General features: G+C 40.5%; 1 protein-coding gene across 1 annotated transcript; it reads right to left on the reverse strand.

Annotated features, from left to right (window-relative positions):
* Positions 1-205: 205 nt before the first annotated feature.
* troap (trophinin associated protein) lies at positions 206-14,020 on the reverse strand. Its single transcript, XM_053643365.1, has 18 exons — positions 13,976-14,020; positions 13,405-13,489; positions 12,996-13,233; positions 10,826-11,312; positions 9,900-9,991; positions 8,688-8,742; positions 8,325-8,464; positions 8,169-8,232; positions 5,234-5,361; positions 4,188-4,236; positions 3,837-3,976; positions 3,691-3,742; positions 3,405-3,457; positions 3,220-3,318; positions 2,433-2,546; positions 2,022-2,322; positions 1,772-1,941; positions 206-961 (listed from the first exon to the last, which is right to left on the reverse strand). Exons 2-18 carry the CDS (start codon positions 13,461-13,463, stop codon positions 887-889), a joined length of 2,316 nt encoding a protein of 771 aa, XP_053499340.1. The 5' UTR covers positions 13,464-13,489; positions 13,976-14,020; the 3' UTR covers positions 206-886.
* Between the last annotated feature and the right edge of the window lie 760 nt (positions 14,021-14,780).

Below are 14,780 nucleotides of genomic sequence, written 5' to 3' on the forward strand. Positions count from 1 at the left end.
CATTGTAAACTACATCTTTAATTCAAATTTCATCAATTTACACAAGTCTTTGAAAACATTAAGTTTCTTAAGCGAGTAATCAACTGATGATTATTGAGTCAAGACCAGTTAGCACTGTATAATTTCTCCTTAAAATCCTTTGCTAGTGGACTCATACGAAACAAAAAACAAAAAAAAAAACATCACACAACAAAACATCTTGAAGTCCGTGATATACATTTATTATTAAATATAGACAATATAATTACAAAGACAATTGCCTGAGCAAGAAATGAGCTCTAAAACAGGCGGATTTACTTCCACGAGTAATAACGTGATGATTTCTGTCTGCCTTTCGGGATGATACTCTACAACCCGAGTCACTCAGTCCGCGAACAAGCACTGAAAGCTTGGCAGCTTTAGTGTTACACACATAATACAAAGCCATCTTGCAAGCTTCACTTAAAAATGCAGTTAAAGCATAGAAGACCAATTAGTTAATCATCAGTGTGCATAATGTTAAGAAAGTACTACTAGTGGTTTCTGTGTATTATAACAGAATCTGAGAGCATAGGGCAGTAGTTAAAATAAAAAAAAAATCAAATATAAACATAATACTGTCTGGAAAGCACCAACAGTAAATATGGTCTAGCAAAGAATTCTGAATTACACTTTGGGGAGGGGTTCACTTTGTTTAGCTTCATGTATTCAGCATGTGCATGTGATCCTGACTCATGTGATTCACTCATCTCGCCATGTTTAAGATGTTCTGATGTCTCTTGTCAACAGTCATATATTCATAATTTTCAACTGTGAGGATCAGCAGTCACAGCTGTGAAACGTAGCGGGAGAAATGTTGAATTATGTAGGAAATCTTCACAAATAATCAGATGTTTGCATTCAGTCTTTACGCTCTGATTGGTGAGGAGAGGTTTGGAACAGGACTCGGGCTCGGACATGTCACGATAATGGGCACGAAGCGCTGTGGAGAGGGAGACAGAAACGTGAAAGCAAACGAGTTAGTTTAATGGTCATTGTTATGCATGTGCTGCTCTATACTAGGGGTATTAAATCAGAATTTGTGAAGGTCCAATTACATAAGGTCTGGATCAGCAACGAACACTACTCAGCAAGTCACTTTTAATGTTTAAGCATCAATGATTCGTTCATGGCTAATAAATAAAACCACTTTTGACTTGCACAATAGAAGCAGAGAATAAACACATACTCTGGCCAAATGTCTTTAAACATTTTTTTTTTTTTTAAACAAGCATGAGACAAGTGTGAGAACCACTTCCCTTTCTTAATGAGCGACCTTCAGCAAAATAATTTGCAGCAATGCATGTGAATGGTCGAGACAATACAAGAATCTGTTACAGAAGACATCATCGTTCAGGTTTATTTATTTTAATACATTGACTGCGACTGATTTTTTTTTATGCTTGGTTTGGTCTGCTGAAACAGTTTGCTGGGTCTCTATCCATACAGCACTATTTGATCAAATGTATAAACAAATACCCAAGTGTAACATTTTGCTCATCTGTGATTTAAAAGGTGATTAAAAATCCCCACTGGATGGAAAATTTTCACTCGTGTCTCATTTATACTGATATACTGCCCACCATGAGTATTAGTATTAAATCTAGGCTCAACTCAACTGTGGGATAACTTTGAAAATAGTTTGCCTCTAATCTGGTGAATTGATGATGAACAGCGAAAACACCACAAGCCCAGGAGCCTCGTCTCTCTAATACTAAACACTTTTTATTGTGTGATAATGATAGCAACTCACAGTGGAGTCCTGAAAGAGGAGCGTCAAGGCCACGGGGTTGTAGCAGCGAGGCCGAGTCGGCCATGACTGGTGGCGGGAAGTGTACATAGCACATTCTTCGTCCAGAAACATCTCCTCCAGGGGTGGAAGACGGCGTCTCAGAGCATGCATGGCCGAGCTGAGGCTGGAAGCTGCAGCAAAACCCATAAACACTCACACAAGCACACAAATGCCAAAACATATTGGATCAATTCACCCAATGTAACGTTACCTTTTGTCTTGCATAGCTTGCCGGGAGTCACTGGTCGATCTGTTTCGGAGTTCAGTTCACTCTGTGATCTGCTGGTTTGGTCTGTGCATGGCTGGAACTGTGCTGCATGCTGCGACGTCTGCAGCGAGGCAGTCTGAGCACCGTTCTGAGCCAGCAGCTTCTGACCAGATGAAAACACGATGACGGACTGCCTGTGTGGTGCCTGGATGAACGGCTGCGCTACGGGGATCTTCTCTTTTCCTGAATGGCAGCGATTTGTTTCTGCACCCGTCTCACCTTCATGCTCCAATTTCTGTTCAGCCTATGAGAAACAAAACAAACATCGATAGGCGGAACGAGTAAAGCAGGTAGATCACTATTCACGATCATCTCATGGCAACACAGCAAGAACCAAAATGTTTGGTGTCTTACAGAGTGGTGATGCTGCAGCGATTGACCCAGAGTAACCTCATCTCCACCGTCCTCCATCTGCTCGTTCTCTTCATGCTCTGGTTCTTCCTGAAATAACCTCTGAACCACTTTTTCCTGCCACAGATTCACATTTCTGTGTTAACAAGTTTAATGTCCCTTTAGAACACAGCACAGTTGAACTCTCGAACCTGATTGCTAAGGAGGAGTTCATTTTATCATTCATTTTCTATAACAGCAGCTCGGATGGCTGCAAAACAAATAACAGGTTTATATTCTATAGCTACAGAGGGACATGTTTGGCAGATGCTCCACATAAATGGATTAAAAAAAAAAACATGAGTGCTTGTTAAGATGCAGAGATAAATAGAGTGTCTATGAATTCTTGTTTAACTTCGAGAGAGACAAAATAAATAAATAAATAAATAGATAAATAAAAATAAAACACGTGAGGCTGGTGAGGGAACAACTGTTTATAGCTGCTCTAATGCAAGTGATAACAGACACTTGTTTTGTGGACATTCCACAACGTTAACTATAACTATAAACATTAAAACAAATGACGTGTTGTGATAAAAAAAAATTAATTGTTGGGAAAATGCTGTGTTATAAGAAGAAGAAAACACTTTGTGATGTGCCGTTAGAGGATATTAATCCACTCTGGGGTGATGGGACTAAATCTGCTTCATAATGATTTGCAAAACACCCCCATGATTGATTATTTTCCCCATCATGTTTTATTCCTTATTTATGACTTTCAGAGTGTTAAGCAAGTTTGTTCATTTCTTACTTCCTGCTGGGAGAACCCGACCGTGCTGGGGGCTTGTGTTTCACCAAATCCGGGGGAGATGTTGAGGAGGCGTGTCTTATGTGTAGAGTTTATCCTCTTCTAAAAAACACACACACAGACACACATTAAGGCTTGTACACTTATCCGAGAGAAATAAAATGGACCAAACCATGAGGTGAACTGACCACAGACTGGGACTGGGAGGCAGGAACCCGTTGTGGCGTCCTCTTGCTGATACCTGTATTACAGGAGGAGAAGCATATAACTTCATATACAAGAATCAGAGAGACACCTCAAGATCCATCATCAATTTGTGTTTATTATCAGCCCCAAGCTTCAAATGACCATATGAATCATTTCTTGGGTGCTCTTTCTTGGATCACATATTAACCAGCAAACAGGTTGAACATCACAGGAAAAGTGACGAAAACACTGCAAGTACTTCCAGACACAGGAAGAAAAAATCCTTACCAGAGTGTGCTGCCTCTTCTGCTCTAGCTTTCTTCACTGGTACTCTCTGAGCCTACAGCAGACAAGGTTTTAAAATCCATATAATTCATTCAGAAAAGCTGCTCCACTGATAACATTTCAAAAACATACTTCATTCTTGGACTCACTGTGTAAATGGAGGTGGCTCTTCTCGAGGGGTAGACAGACGCTCTAGGTGTCGCCACACCAGAACTGCCCGCTTTAACACCCTCATTGTGCAGAATACTACGAAGTGCTGATGGGTCGGGGGAGAACGACACAGTGCCTGCTAAAACAGATATACATCAGTATTTGCCTGCATTATATTTCAATAAATATTCAGAACGTTTAGCTCATAAGGTATTCTTTGCAATGTTCACGCTAACAGATAAGACTTTAATTTCTTTTTTATCTATGCTGTGAAGAGAATGTTCAATCAGTAAGACTGTGGCAAGAAAATGTGACCAAAAAAAATAATAAAACCCCTTAAAAACACACACCGGCTGTAGAGGCTTCTGCCGGAGCTTTCTTAACAGGTACTCTCTGCGCCTGATGGACACAAAACACACCATGTGAAATTTCCTCTATAAATCTCACAAAATAATCAACACATTAAAGGAACACTCCAGCTTTTTCATCTGCACAGTAGAGCGTGTGGGATTACGACACGACTTCCTGCACTGAGAAGAGAAACTGACTTATAGTGGAAGCTGCAAAATTCCACAGATGAATGCTTGCGAAATGGTTTGAATCCTTCAGTCAAAGGTGTTTGTAGATTAAGCTCCAAATCTATTTATACCAAAGCGCTGCTCAATGCTCGATTCAAATTCACAAACAGCAGCTCGGGCCAGATGTTCTGGCTCGAAGGTTGATATTAATGCAATCACTGAAATACGTTATCATTTCTATAGTAACACCTAACAGCGACTTCTATGGTGGATGCTTCACATAAACAGATTTTAGAAAGTATATTAATATGATGGAGAGAACAGCCAGAGGTAAATCTGAAACAGTCGCAGGTAAAGCTGTAACTACGATTTCAGGACAGTGCGCTTTATAGTTTCCTTGGTAACATGACAAGATGTGTTTTTTTGTTTTCTTTTAGGTTTATTGACATTAAACGTACCTATAAATGGATAAAATGTATAACATATCTGTCTTTAATAGAGAAAATTTTTCAAATCAGTGATTATTTTCCTATAACAGCATGCCCTGTTGCATTTTATTTCTTACATAATTTAACCTCTCAGAGATGGAACTACTTTTTCCAGCTGATGGTGCATGGATATCTGGAATTGCTTTTACTGTACTGCGCCAGTGTTGGATAGTTAAAATATCTTATTTTCTTTACTAATACCCAAGTTTCACATAAGCAGGTTTTCCATTTCTTTTTTTTTTTCTTTTTTATTTAGTACACTGATGCACTAAAATCATTGTTTGCAGAAATTCCATATAGGCTACAGATGCTACAGAGTGAGATTAGGCTGAAAATGCTGGAGTACTCCTTTAGGACAATAACTGGAGTGTTATGTTTTAGTGGACTCACGGAGTAAATAGAGGTTGCTCTCCCTGAGGGGCAGGCTCTGGGTGTCATTACAGCTCCCTGTTTCACCCCCTCATTGAGCAGAATACTGCGGAGGGCTGATGGGTCAGGAGAGAACGTCACAGCGCCTCCTAGATCAGAATGGTTTCAAAACACCTTACGTGGATTAAAATACAACAGTCTGAGAACACAGTATTAAGGTCTGTGTGAAGTGCCTTGAAACTTGCAGCGTTATTCGATGTGTTGTAATAATTTCCACTGAAACAGTAAGTCGGGGTGGGGCATATTGAGTAGCCCCTCCCACTTTTAAAATAGCCAATAGTTTAGCTTACCTCACAGCCCAAGCTAACCCGTACCTGACAGTTAATACCACGGATTTTTATAATGTTGGGGCGGGACACTTCAGATTCTAACGAGCATTCGAGTGGACAGAAAATCTGATGAAACACTGAAGTGCAGAATGATGTCATTTAGAATTCATATAACTTCTAAATGCGAATTTTGTCATTGTTTTGGAGCACACTAGCTTATAGATAACCTTAAAAGAGACCTATTTTAAGCCCTTTAACAACATACAAGTAATACAAGTCTCCAGAATGTGTGTGAAATTTCAGCTCAAAATACCCCACAGATCATATATTATACCATGCTGAAAATGCCTCTTTTTGGGTGGAAGCAAAAACACACTGTTTTAGTGTGTATCTCTTTAAATACAAATGAGCTGCTGCTCCCTGCCCCCTTTCCAGAAGAGAACAGCTCGTGCTTCGGATACTACATTAGCCATGGAATCGGCTAACAAGCTCATTCAAAAAGAAGCTTGGTGTAAAATTAGTTGCACAAAATGTACACAGTTTTCAAAAAGACAATCATCTTACAGTATTGTGCATAATAAAGGCATTTTCGGATTAAAAATAAAAACGACGACATAGCTCTGGTCTCCATGAATAGAACCAGAGACAGTTGTAACTTTAGCCGCATTAGTCGTGGAATCTGCTAACAAGCACATCTGGAAAGACAATTTGCAAGCATTCACAAAATAAAGTGTGATACTTACGTCTTCTGGATATGAAGCTGGATCTGATCCAGTTGGTACTGATCCATGCTTGAGAATCAAGTTTTTCGCAAATCCTACTTTGTATTGACCCTCGTTCACAAAGCAGTCTGGTGTGAAATGATTTAAGGTGTTTTTTTGGGGCACATTTTCTTCAAAAATAAAACTTCTCCACCGTGACTTCAGTCAATACGTTTACGTGGACAATAATAATCCGATATTAGCCCGATTAAGACAATACTCAGATTAAGAAACTAGCATGTAAACAGCGATGGTTGAGGATCTTAATCTGGCTAAAGTCACACTCGAAGTAAACACAAATCGAATTAAGACGTGTGGAGTATTCCCATTTTAGTCACATTATCGAAGGGCATTACAGACATGTACACACCTTAATCACACTATTAACATCGTGTGGGAGTTTTCACCGCATTTTGCGACAGGACACGTTGACATACGGCGGTGCTCAACCGTTTGACGGCAAACAGGAGAGCACGGCTTCAAGCAAGGAGACTGAGCGGGAGTCTCCTTGAGTCTGAGCGGGAAACGATGGTAATGTTAAGAATTCTGAAAGAAATTAATATTATGAAGTGCCTTGATGGCCGTAAGAACAGGAATGGTTACATGTTTAAAACAGTCGCAGAACGAAAGCTTACAAACGTTCTGCTGAACAAGTTCACACTCGCTGGAAAATCCTAAAAAGTAGCTACTATCGGTGAAAAAAACAAAAGAACCCCACCAGCAGTTCTAATCCTTCATCCTTTCCCACATTTTGAAACTATGCACAACGTACTCGTCCATCGACCTTTGTCCAACATATCCGAGAATGGAGTGGACATTGGACGTTAATCGATCTATGTTCTATAACGCGTAAAACAGGAACATGAAAGGAATATTCTAAAAGCAACTCATGTAAACACCTTAATCAGAATATTGTCTTATTCAGAATAAGGTCAATAATTTGATTACTGCTGTCCATGTAAACGTAGTCACTGTATGGCGGACTGCATGCAGCTCACTCAGGGGAGGAGATATGCTAATAGGGCAGAGTCCTTGGGCGGGGCTTGTTCTAACATGACGTCACGTTAGGGCGAAAACAAAAACGGCTCATTTTGAGACACTGTTTATGATTTATTGGGTTTTTTTTTTTTTTTTTTTTTTTAAAAAGTGTGTACATGCTCTGCCAACACAGATTTATGTTCAAACACTATTTAAGAGTGAATTTTGCATAATAGGTCCCCTTTAAGGCCAAGATATTCACACTAAAAGCCACAAAACTTCCATTTTGATTTCATGGAAACTTTAACAGACATTATTCCAAAAGGGAATGAAGGGTAACGGCAATTTTACAAGATGGTATTTTTTGTATTTGTATTTTACTGCATGTGCTTGCAGAATCCGTCACCAAATACTCAGCCTTGCAAATGATTCTATAATGAATGTATAATTAGTGTTTCAAGTGGAAATCTACTTTTAAATGTTCACAACAGTTAACTATTCAAATGCTAAATAAAGGCAGTCTGCATAGAGAATGCTAAAGAACTCTTAACCCATTGCAATAATAGATTTATTTATGTAGTAATAGATTAAATTTTTTATAAGAGGTCGTTCACGATCAAATGAGAAACAGCGACTAGAATGTCCATCAGAAACAGTGGCTCTTGCAAGTACATGATTGAAATCCATCTCATTATGTCCTCAATTATTAACATCCACCGTCTGATTTAATCCTACAAATTACCCGATGGCCGTCGTGTCTCTGGAAAAAGCCCAACACTTGCAGTTTCACTGCAGACTGCAGGAATTTAAACTACTGTTACTTAACCCTTAATACTAATATCAACTCTGATCACCGAGAAAATCAGAAATGTCAGAAGTGTGATTTACCTGCAGGTTCTCCAACTGATGCTACTGCATGTGTCTGAGGCTTTCTTATGGGTACTCTCTGAGCCTACAAAGCAAAGTAGAAAATGAGAAACCACCTCTGAATATAAGAAAACAAAGCAAGACGCAAATAAAACAAAACCGCTGAAGTAGACTCACAGAGTAAATGGAGGTGCCTCTGCCGTAGGGGCAGGTAGACGCTCGCGGTGTCGCACCACCGGGATCTCCGACTTTAATCCCTTCATTCAGCAGAATACTGCGGAGGGCTGATGGGTCGGGGGAGAATGGCACTGTATTTTCTAAAAACACAACAGATGATCATGTTACCAGGTTGTGATTAATTTCTAATTTATCTGAGCAAGAAATGATTTCAAATTAAGCATTATGTAATGCAAGGGGTTTTAAACTGGCTATGATGATACAGACACACACAGAGAGAGAGAGAGAGAGAGAGAGAGAGAGAGAGAGAGAGAGAGAGAGAGAGAGAGAGAGAGAGAGAGAGATGAATGAAACTGAACTAACCTGATATGGCCTCAGCACCATGACAGCCCTTCTTCTTCACAGAGACTCTCTGAGGCTAAAACATATTTTTGTTAGTCTTTAACCAACCCCTCTTAGCAAGTTCAATTCTAACATTTACTAGAATTAGAGGTTGACCGATGGATCGGTTTTTGCAGATTAATCGGCACCGATAATCGGTTATCGGCAACAATCCACATCGACAGTTTTTCCTGGTTGCGTCCGTTGCGGGAGAGGGTGAGGGTCTGCGGTCATCACAAGACCATTTGTCAGTACGAGACTGACCTCGTTATCTATCGCCGACAAATTTTGCTGTGTTTTTTTTTTTTTTTAAATTCATTTTGGATGTCTCTCTTTTTATTTGTTATTTTATTTGTAGGAGGTGTTACTATTTGGTTCAGTTTGGATGTACATCTTTCTATTTGCTTTAATATTTATTAAGTCAATATATATTAATTTAATTTGTTAAAAAGTACGGTACATTTTCACGGTACAGTCAGTACTGTTTATTTTTGCGATAAAAGTTATTTTTTTTATAGTTGCGATAAAAATATTTTACTTTGAGTGTTATGTTTTCATTCAGTGTCTATTTTAAAAACTATCGGTTGATTAATCGGTTATCGGCAGGTACCGCCCGACTTATCGGTAAAATCCACTATCCAATTTCAATGAAAAAGAAAACGTTATGTCCAGAAAACGTTTATATCAAGACCATTTTGTCTGTCCAGCAACAAAGCACATGTATTAAAGCACTACCAGGAGTGTTCATGCTATAAAATGCTCCTACTACGTGTACAATGGCGCTGTCTAGCCAGAATCAAAATAGAAAAATGCTGCTTATAGTTTTACTCAACATTTTATCTCAGCATAACCACCACAGACAAAAAAATTAATGACATGTCACTTCTTTGCTTGGATAAGCCTTGCCTTGTATTAATAACAGCACCAATCATATCAGGTAAGCATTCCTGTGACACATGGTGTCTTTAGTCCACTCTTCCACTGGAGCATCAATGATACAGGAACATCAATGTCCTTTTTGGACATGACGCACAGGAAGCAGACTGAAAATCTTGTAGCGAGTCACAACAACTCACAGTCCAGTTTTGTTCTATGTATCCAATTGATATTGATGCGAGTAATTTTTGCCCAGACTATAGTGATGCTTTCAGTTACGCTTGTACATCCAGGATTAGCATTCAGTTAAATACTAACCAGGTAAACGTTGGAGCCTGGTCCAGATGGACACTTGGAAACACGTGGAGTCCGACAACTCGCTACTGCATTACCCACTCCTCCAGACTCGCCTGCGGATTCAAGAAAGCATCGATTATAGCTAACGGTAGCTAGAGCATTTTCTAAGTTCTATATTTCAAATGTAATTATCATAGTCACACATTCAGTACTGACTAACTCATGTTGATATGGGCTGGGCGATATAATCTGATCTCAGCAATGACATCCTACACAGGGTTGTGGGGAGCCCGGAGCACATCCCAGGGAACTCGGAACATCCTAGTCGGGACGCACGATCCCACGCGCACACATTCATACACTACGGACAATTTGGAAATGCCAATCAGCCTACAATACATGTCTTTGGACTGGGGGAGGAAACTGCAATACCCGGAGGAAACCCTAGAAGCATGGGGAAACACGTAAACTCCGTGCACACAAGGCGGAGGTGGGAATTTATCCCCCAACCCTGAAGAACGAGGCTAACGTACTAACCACTAAGTGAAAACTAACTAAAACGGCTTTAATTTGAACGGGTTGAGGACTAAAATAAGACAAAACAAAAACACTTCAGTCGTGTACTTTCAGGTCGGCTACGTCTCTATTTTTCTGCTTCCATCAATCACAAGTGATCACAGACAACATGTGGGTAGGAGGATGACATGATCTAACAGCAATTTGCCCAAGATTACAAATGTTCTATTCATTAAAGAACGACACAACATACTTTTTAACCATAACCCGTTACGTTTAACGTCGTCCACAAAGCAAGTTAGCTCCTGTCATCACTTCCAGCAGCTATAAACAATCATTCCATCACCAGTCTCTGTTTCCTTATGTTACAGTTACAGTGAACAAAGAGAAGAGAATCGCCCAGCCCTGTTGTGGACCATCATAGCACTCACCTGTTCTACAATCAGCAGATAAAAGAGTCTGTTTCCAGCCTTTAGTGCTTGGACGGCAGTCTGCTTGGTCTTTAGAAGAAAATCTTTCTTCCTGGGTAAACTCTGAGTGTGCAAGTGTGATATTCCCCAGTTTTGTGCTCAAGTCCTTCTGAACGACTGATGCTATGTCATCTGGGTTGTTCAGTTTAAACGCCGTAGTTGTGTGACTCTCTGTGCTTAAATAGACACTATTAGTAACTGCATCGTTTGCATGTTCGGTGTATGTTGCTCCTGAGGCGATATTTTGAGTAGCTGCTCCAGTTTTAGTTCTGTGTTGAGAGACGCTCTGTGTCTTCGCTGACGTATGCCGAGTCAGATGGGTCGTGGGATTTCCAGGCTCGGTTGCTGGTTCAGAGGAAGCTCCGGTGCCCTTCTGGTTGCGGGTCTGAGGCTGCGACAAACTGAAAGGGACAGGCTTGGTGCACGTCTTCCTCTTTTGAGCTTTACCCTACAGGAGTCAAAAAGTAAATTAGAACCTGACGGCAGTGTACACTTCTCCAATGGATCATCGGCATGGCCATGAAATAAACAGCACAGTCATCTAGAAATAATCTATGCCATCTGTACAATCATCGCTCATCTGCGTCATCTATACAGAATGATCTCGGAATTCTATACAGACTTATCTATGTTGATATCAGGTCACCAGTCAATTCATTTTTAGAGCCTGCTCCAAAGAACCTGGAGTACCTAGTCATGAAAACTAACTGGTAAATACTCGAAGTGTACAATGAGAAGTGAGATTTATGGTTTTAATCTTCCAAAGAAAAAGATCTTCTTCCCAAAACGTGATTAAGGGAAAAATCCACCATGCAATACTTGCATCCATCCATCTTCTATACTGCTTATCCTTCCTTCAGGGTCACGGGGAAACCTGGAGCCTATCCCAGGGAGCATCGGGCAGAAGGCGGGGTACACCCTGGATAGGGTGCCAATCCATCGCAGGGCACAATCACATACACATTCACACATCCATTCATACACTACAGACACTTTGGACATGCCAATCAGCCTACCATGCATGTCTTTGGACTGGGGGAGGAAACCGGAGTACCCGGAGGAAACCCCCGCAGCACGGGGCCACGGTGGGAATCGAACCCCCGACCCTGGAGGTGTGAGGTGAACGTGCCACCTTGCGTATACTTGCAGATCAATATTTATAATCAATATCCATCCATCTATACATTTTCCATACCGTTTATTCTACACAGGGTCTCGGAGAGCATGGAGAATATCCCAAGCAACTCGGGGCACAAGGTGGGATACCCTGGACCGGGTGCCAACCCATCACGGGGCAAAATCTCACACCCATTCACACACTGTGGATAATTTGGAAATGCCAGTCAGCCTACAATGCATGTTTTTGGACTGGGGAAGGAAACCGGAGTACCCAGAGGAAACCCCTGAAGCACGAGGAGTGAGCAACTCTGCACACTCAGGGAGGAGGCAGGATTCGAACCCCCAATCCTGGAGGTGCGAGGCATACGTACTACACACCAAACCACCATGCCCTCTATAATCAATAGCTGGATCAATAAAAGATTCATTTTATGATTAACGTCCGATAGATTTTTTTTTTCCAGCTAAAACCTCTTTCATCAACGAGTTGGTTGTTTTTTATTGGTTAACAGTTTCCTACACCACCCACAATGCCGATCAACTATCCGATGACACTGATGCCAGTTTGATTTAGCGGTCACTTCAACTCTACCTAAAAAAAGCAATGTAACAGAGCTTTATTGCTTTCGTCTGTCCAGCTCTCTCAGCTCCTCATCTGTACACTCTGCTCCCACGAGCAGAGTCTGCTCCCACGAGTCAGCATCAATAGCTTCAACGTTCATGCTAACATCGCACCGTTCTGCAGATCACTAACTAGTCGAGGGAATTCTCTTTTGTACCTCAGCACAACTGCATCGTTGTGCATTGCATTCTGGAGTTTTCCAGCTCCACTACTTCTACATCGGATTTCGCATTAATGTGACATTGAACATCATTTGAAAACAGTAAGGGAGAAAAGATCTTGGCTTTTCATTGATATAAATATTTTTGTTTGGGGGGGGGGGGGGGGTTCCTGTAAAAGCAGTTACAGCATGTTACTTTCCACAATTTAGTAAACAAAATCAGAACCTACCAGCAGAGCCCTTTCTTCCCATCTCCGATGAGCCGGATTTGAAGAGATGTCTGTTACAGCCTGGGATTTTGCAAGCACAGGAAGCCTACTGACCCCTTTCAGTTTATTTACCCCCTTTGTGGGTTTGGCAGGTTCGTTCGGGTCTTTGTTTTCAGCTCCTCTTTTGGACGACTGAGCGGTGTACAGTTTGGCCCTTGAATTCTCAGGAGCTTTATTTAATGCCTGATGCTTCAGAATCCTGTGTGGTTAAGAGATTAAAAGAGATACATGGTGATCTTTTTGCAGTTTGCATGACAACAAATAACATAAGGCAAAAAGTGGCTCGGCAAATATGGCCTCTTCACATAAAAGCTGTATAATGATGTATAAATGTTCTGGATGTTCTAGGATGTGTAATCAGCTCATTTACCCCACATGCTCCTTCTGGCTTGTGTTTTGGGGATGCAGTGCTGTTGGCGAGGAGGCCATTTGGAGATGATGGATTTCTCCCACTGCTGTTTATAAAGGAAAAAAAGAGAGATTGATTTCAGTCTATTTCATATTACGGGTTAATTAAAAAAAAACAACAAAACAAAACATTATAATAACAACATTCACAAACAAAACAAAAACAGCACAGAAATACATGGTTAGCAAACTACACAAAAACAATAATAAGATATAACAATGCAAGAAGTTATTGCATTACAGTTTTAGTATCTATAGGAACACTGAATTACAGATCAAATTATAGTAATGAGTTATATACACTTTTTCACTCTTCAGTTACAGCTATAAGTGGAACAAACCCTAACTGAAACCTACTCTGACCGCTAGCTGTTCTAAACTCAATGACTAGCGCGTTAGATCAGTAAACTATTCCTTTTCCAAACACACTCATACATACCAGTTAATTAACCAGTTAGTTAGTTAACCAGTTAACTCAAAGTCCTTGTTTTTCCCCCCCGTTATGTTATCAAATATGAAATGCGCAAAAGTACCTTTTTCCCCCCAGACGCCACTGAAGCTTGATTTCCGGAGTATACAGCGATTTGTAAAAAGCACACATTTCCATTGGCTAAAATGTACCGTACTTTAGCCAATCACGGGGCTCCATCTGCACTGCTATAGAAACCTAGATGCGGTTTTAAACCACGTGACTTTTTAAAAAACGGTATCTTCGTTTCGTTTTGGGTTAATTTATACGTATTCCTTTATAGTGACAACATAAAAATATTAAAGGAAAAATTAAAATAAACTAAGTTATAGTCCTAAAGACTAAGATTATTATTATTATTATTACTCCCCTAAAGGGTTAATTCACGTCACATTCATTCATTCACACTAACCCTGTGGTATAAAACACAGTATATTTGATTATTTTATGCATTTCCAATATACACATACACTATATGGCCAAAAGTTTGTGGACACATCATCATCATACCCGTATGTGCTTGATGAACAACCCTTTTTGCTGTTATAATAACCTCCACTCTTCTGGGAAGGCTTTAGACTAGATTTTGGGGCATGGCTGTGGGTGTGATTTGTCCATTCAGCCACAAGAGCATTAGTCGGGTCTGGCGAGGAAGTCTGGTGCAGTAGTCCTTCTAGTTCACCCCAAAGGTGTTCAGTGGGGTTGTGGTCAGGGCTCTGTGCAGGACACTCAAGTTCTTACACCCCAAATTTGGCATGCCATGTCTTCATGGAGCTCGCTTTGTGCACAGAGGCATCGTCATGCTGGAACATGTTTGGGCCTCTTAATTCCAGTGAAAGGAAATAATGTTTTTATTTGTCCACATGCAA

Source organism: Ictalurus furcatus, chromosome 15, assembly GCF_023375685.1.
Source record: "Ictalurus furcatus strain D&B chromosome 15, Billie_1.0, whole genome shotgun sequence".
Lineage (NCBI taxonomy): Eukaryota > Metazoa > Chordata > Actinopteri > Siluriformes > Ictaluridae > Ictalurus > Ictalurus furcatus.

Excerpts from the sequence above, each read along its gene's own strand:
- troap (XM_053643365.1), bottom strand. The coding sequence starts at position 13,463 with ATGGCCTCCTCGCCAACAGCACTGCATCCCCAAAACACAAGCCAGAAG. Across the intron at positions 8,743-9,899 it reads CAGGCTCCAACGTTTACCTG|CCTCAGAGAGTCTCTGTGAA; the intron begins GTTAGTATTTAA and ends AATATGTTTTAG. Across the intron at positions 3,319-3,404 it reads CCTCCCAGTCCCAGTCTGTG|AAGAGGATAAACTCTACACA; the intron begins GTCAGTTCACCT and ends TGTGTTTTTTAG.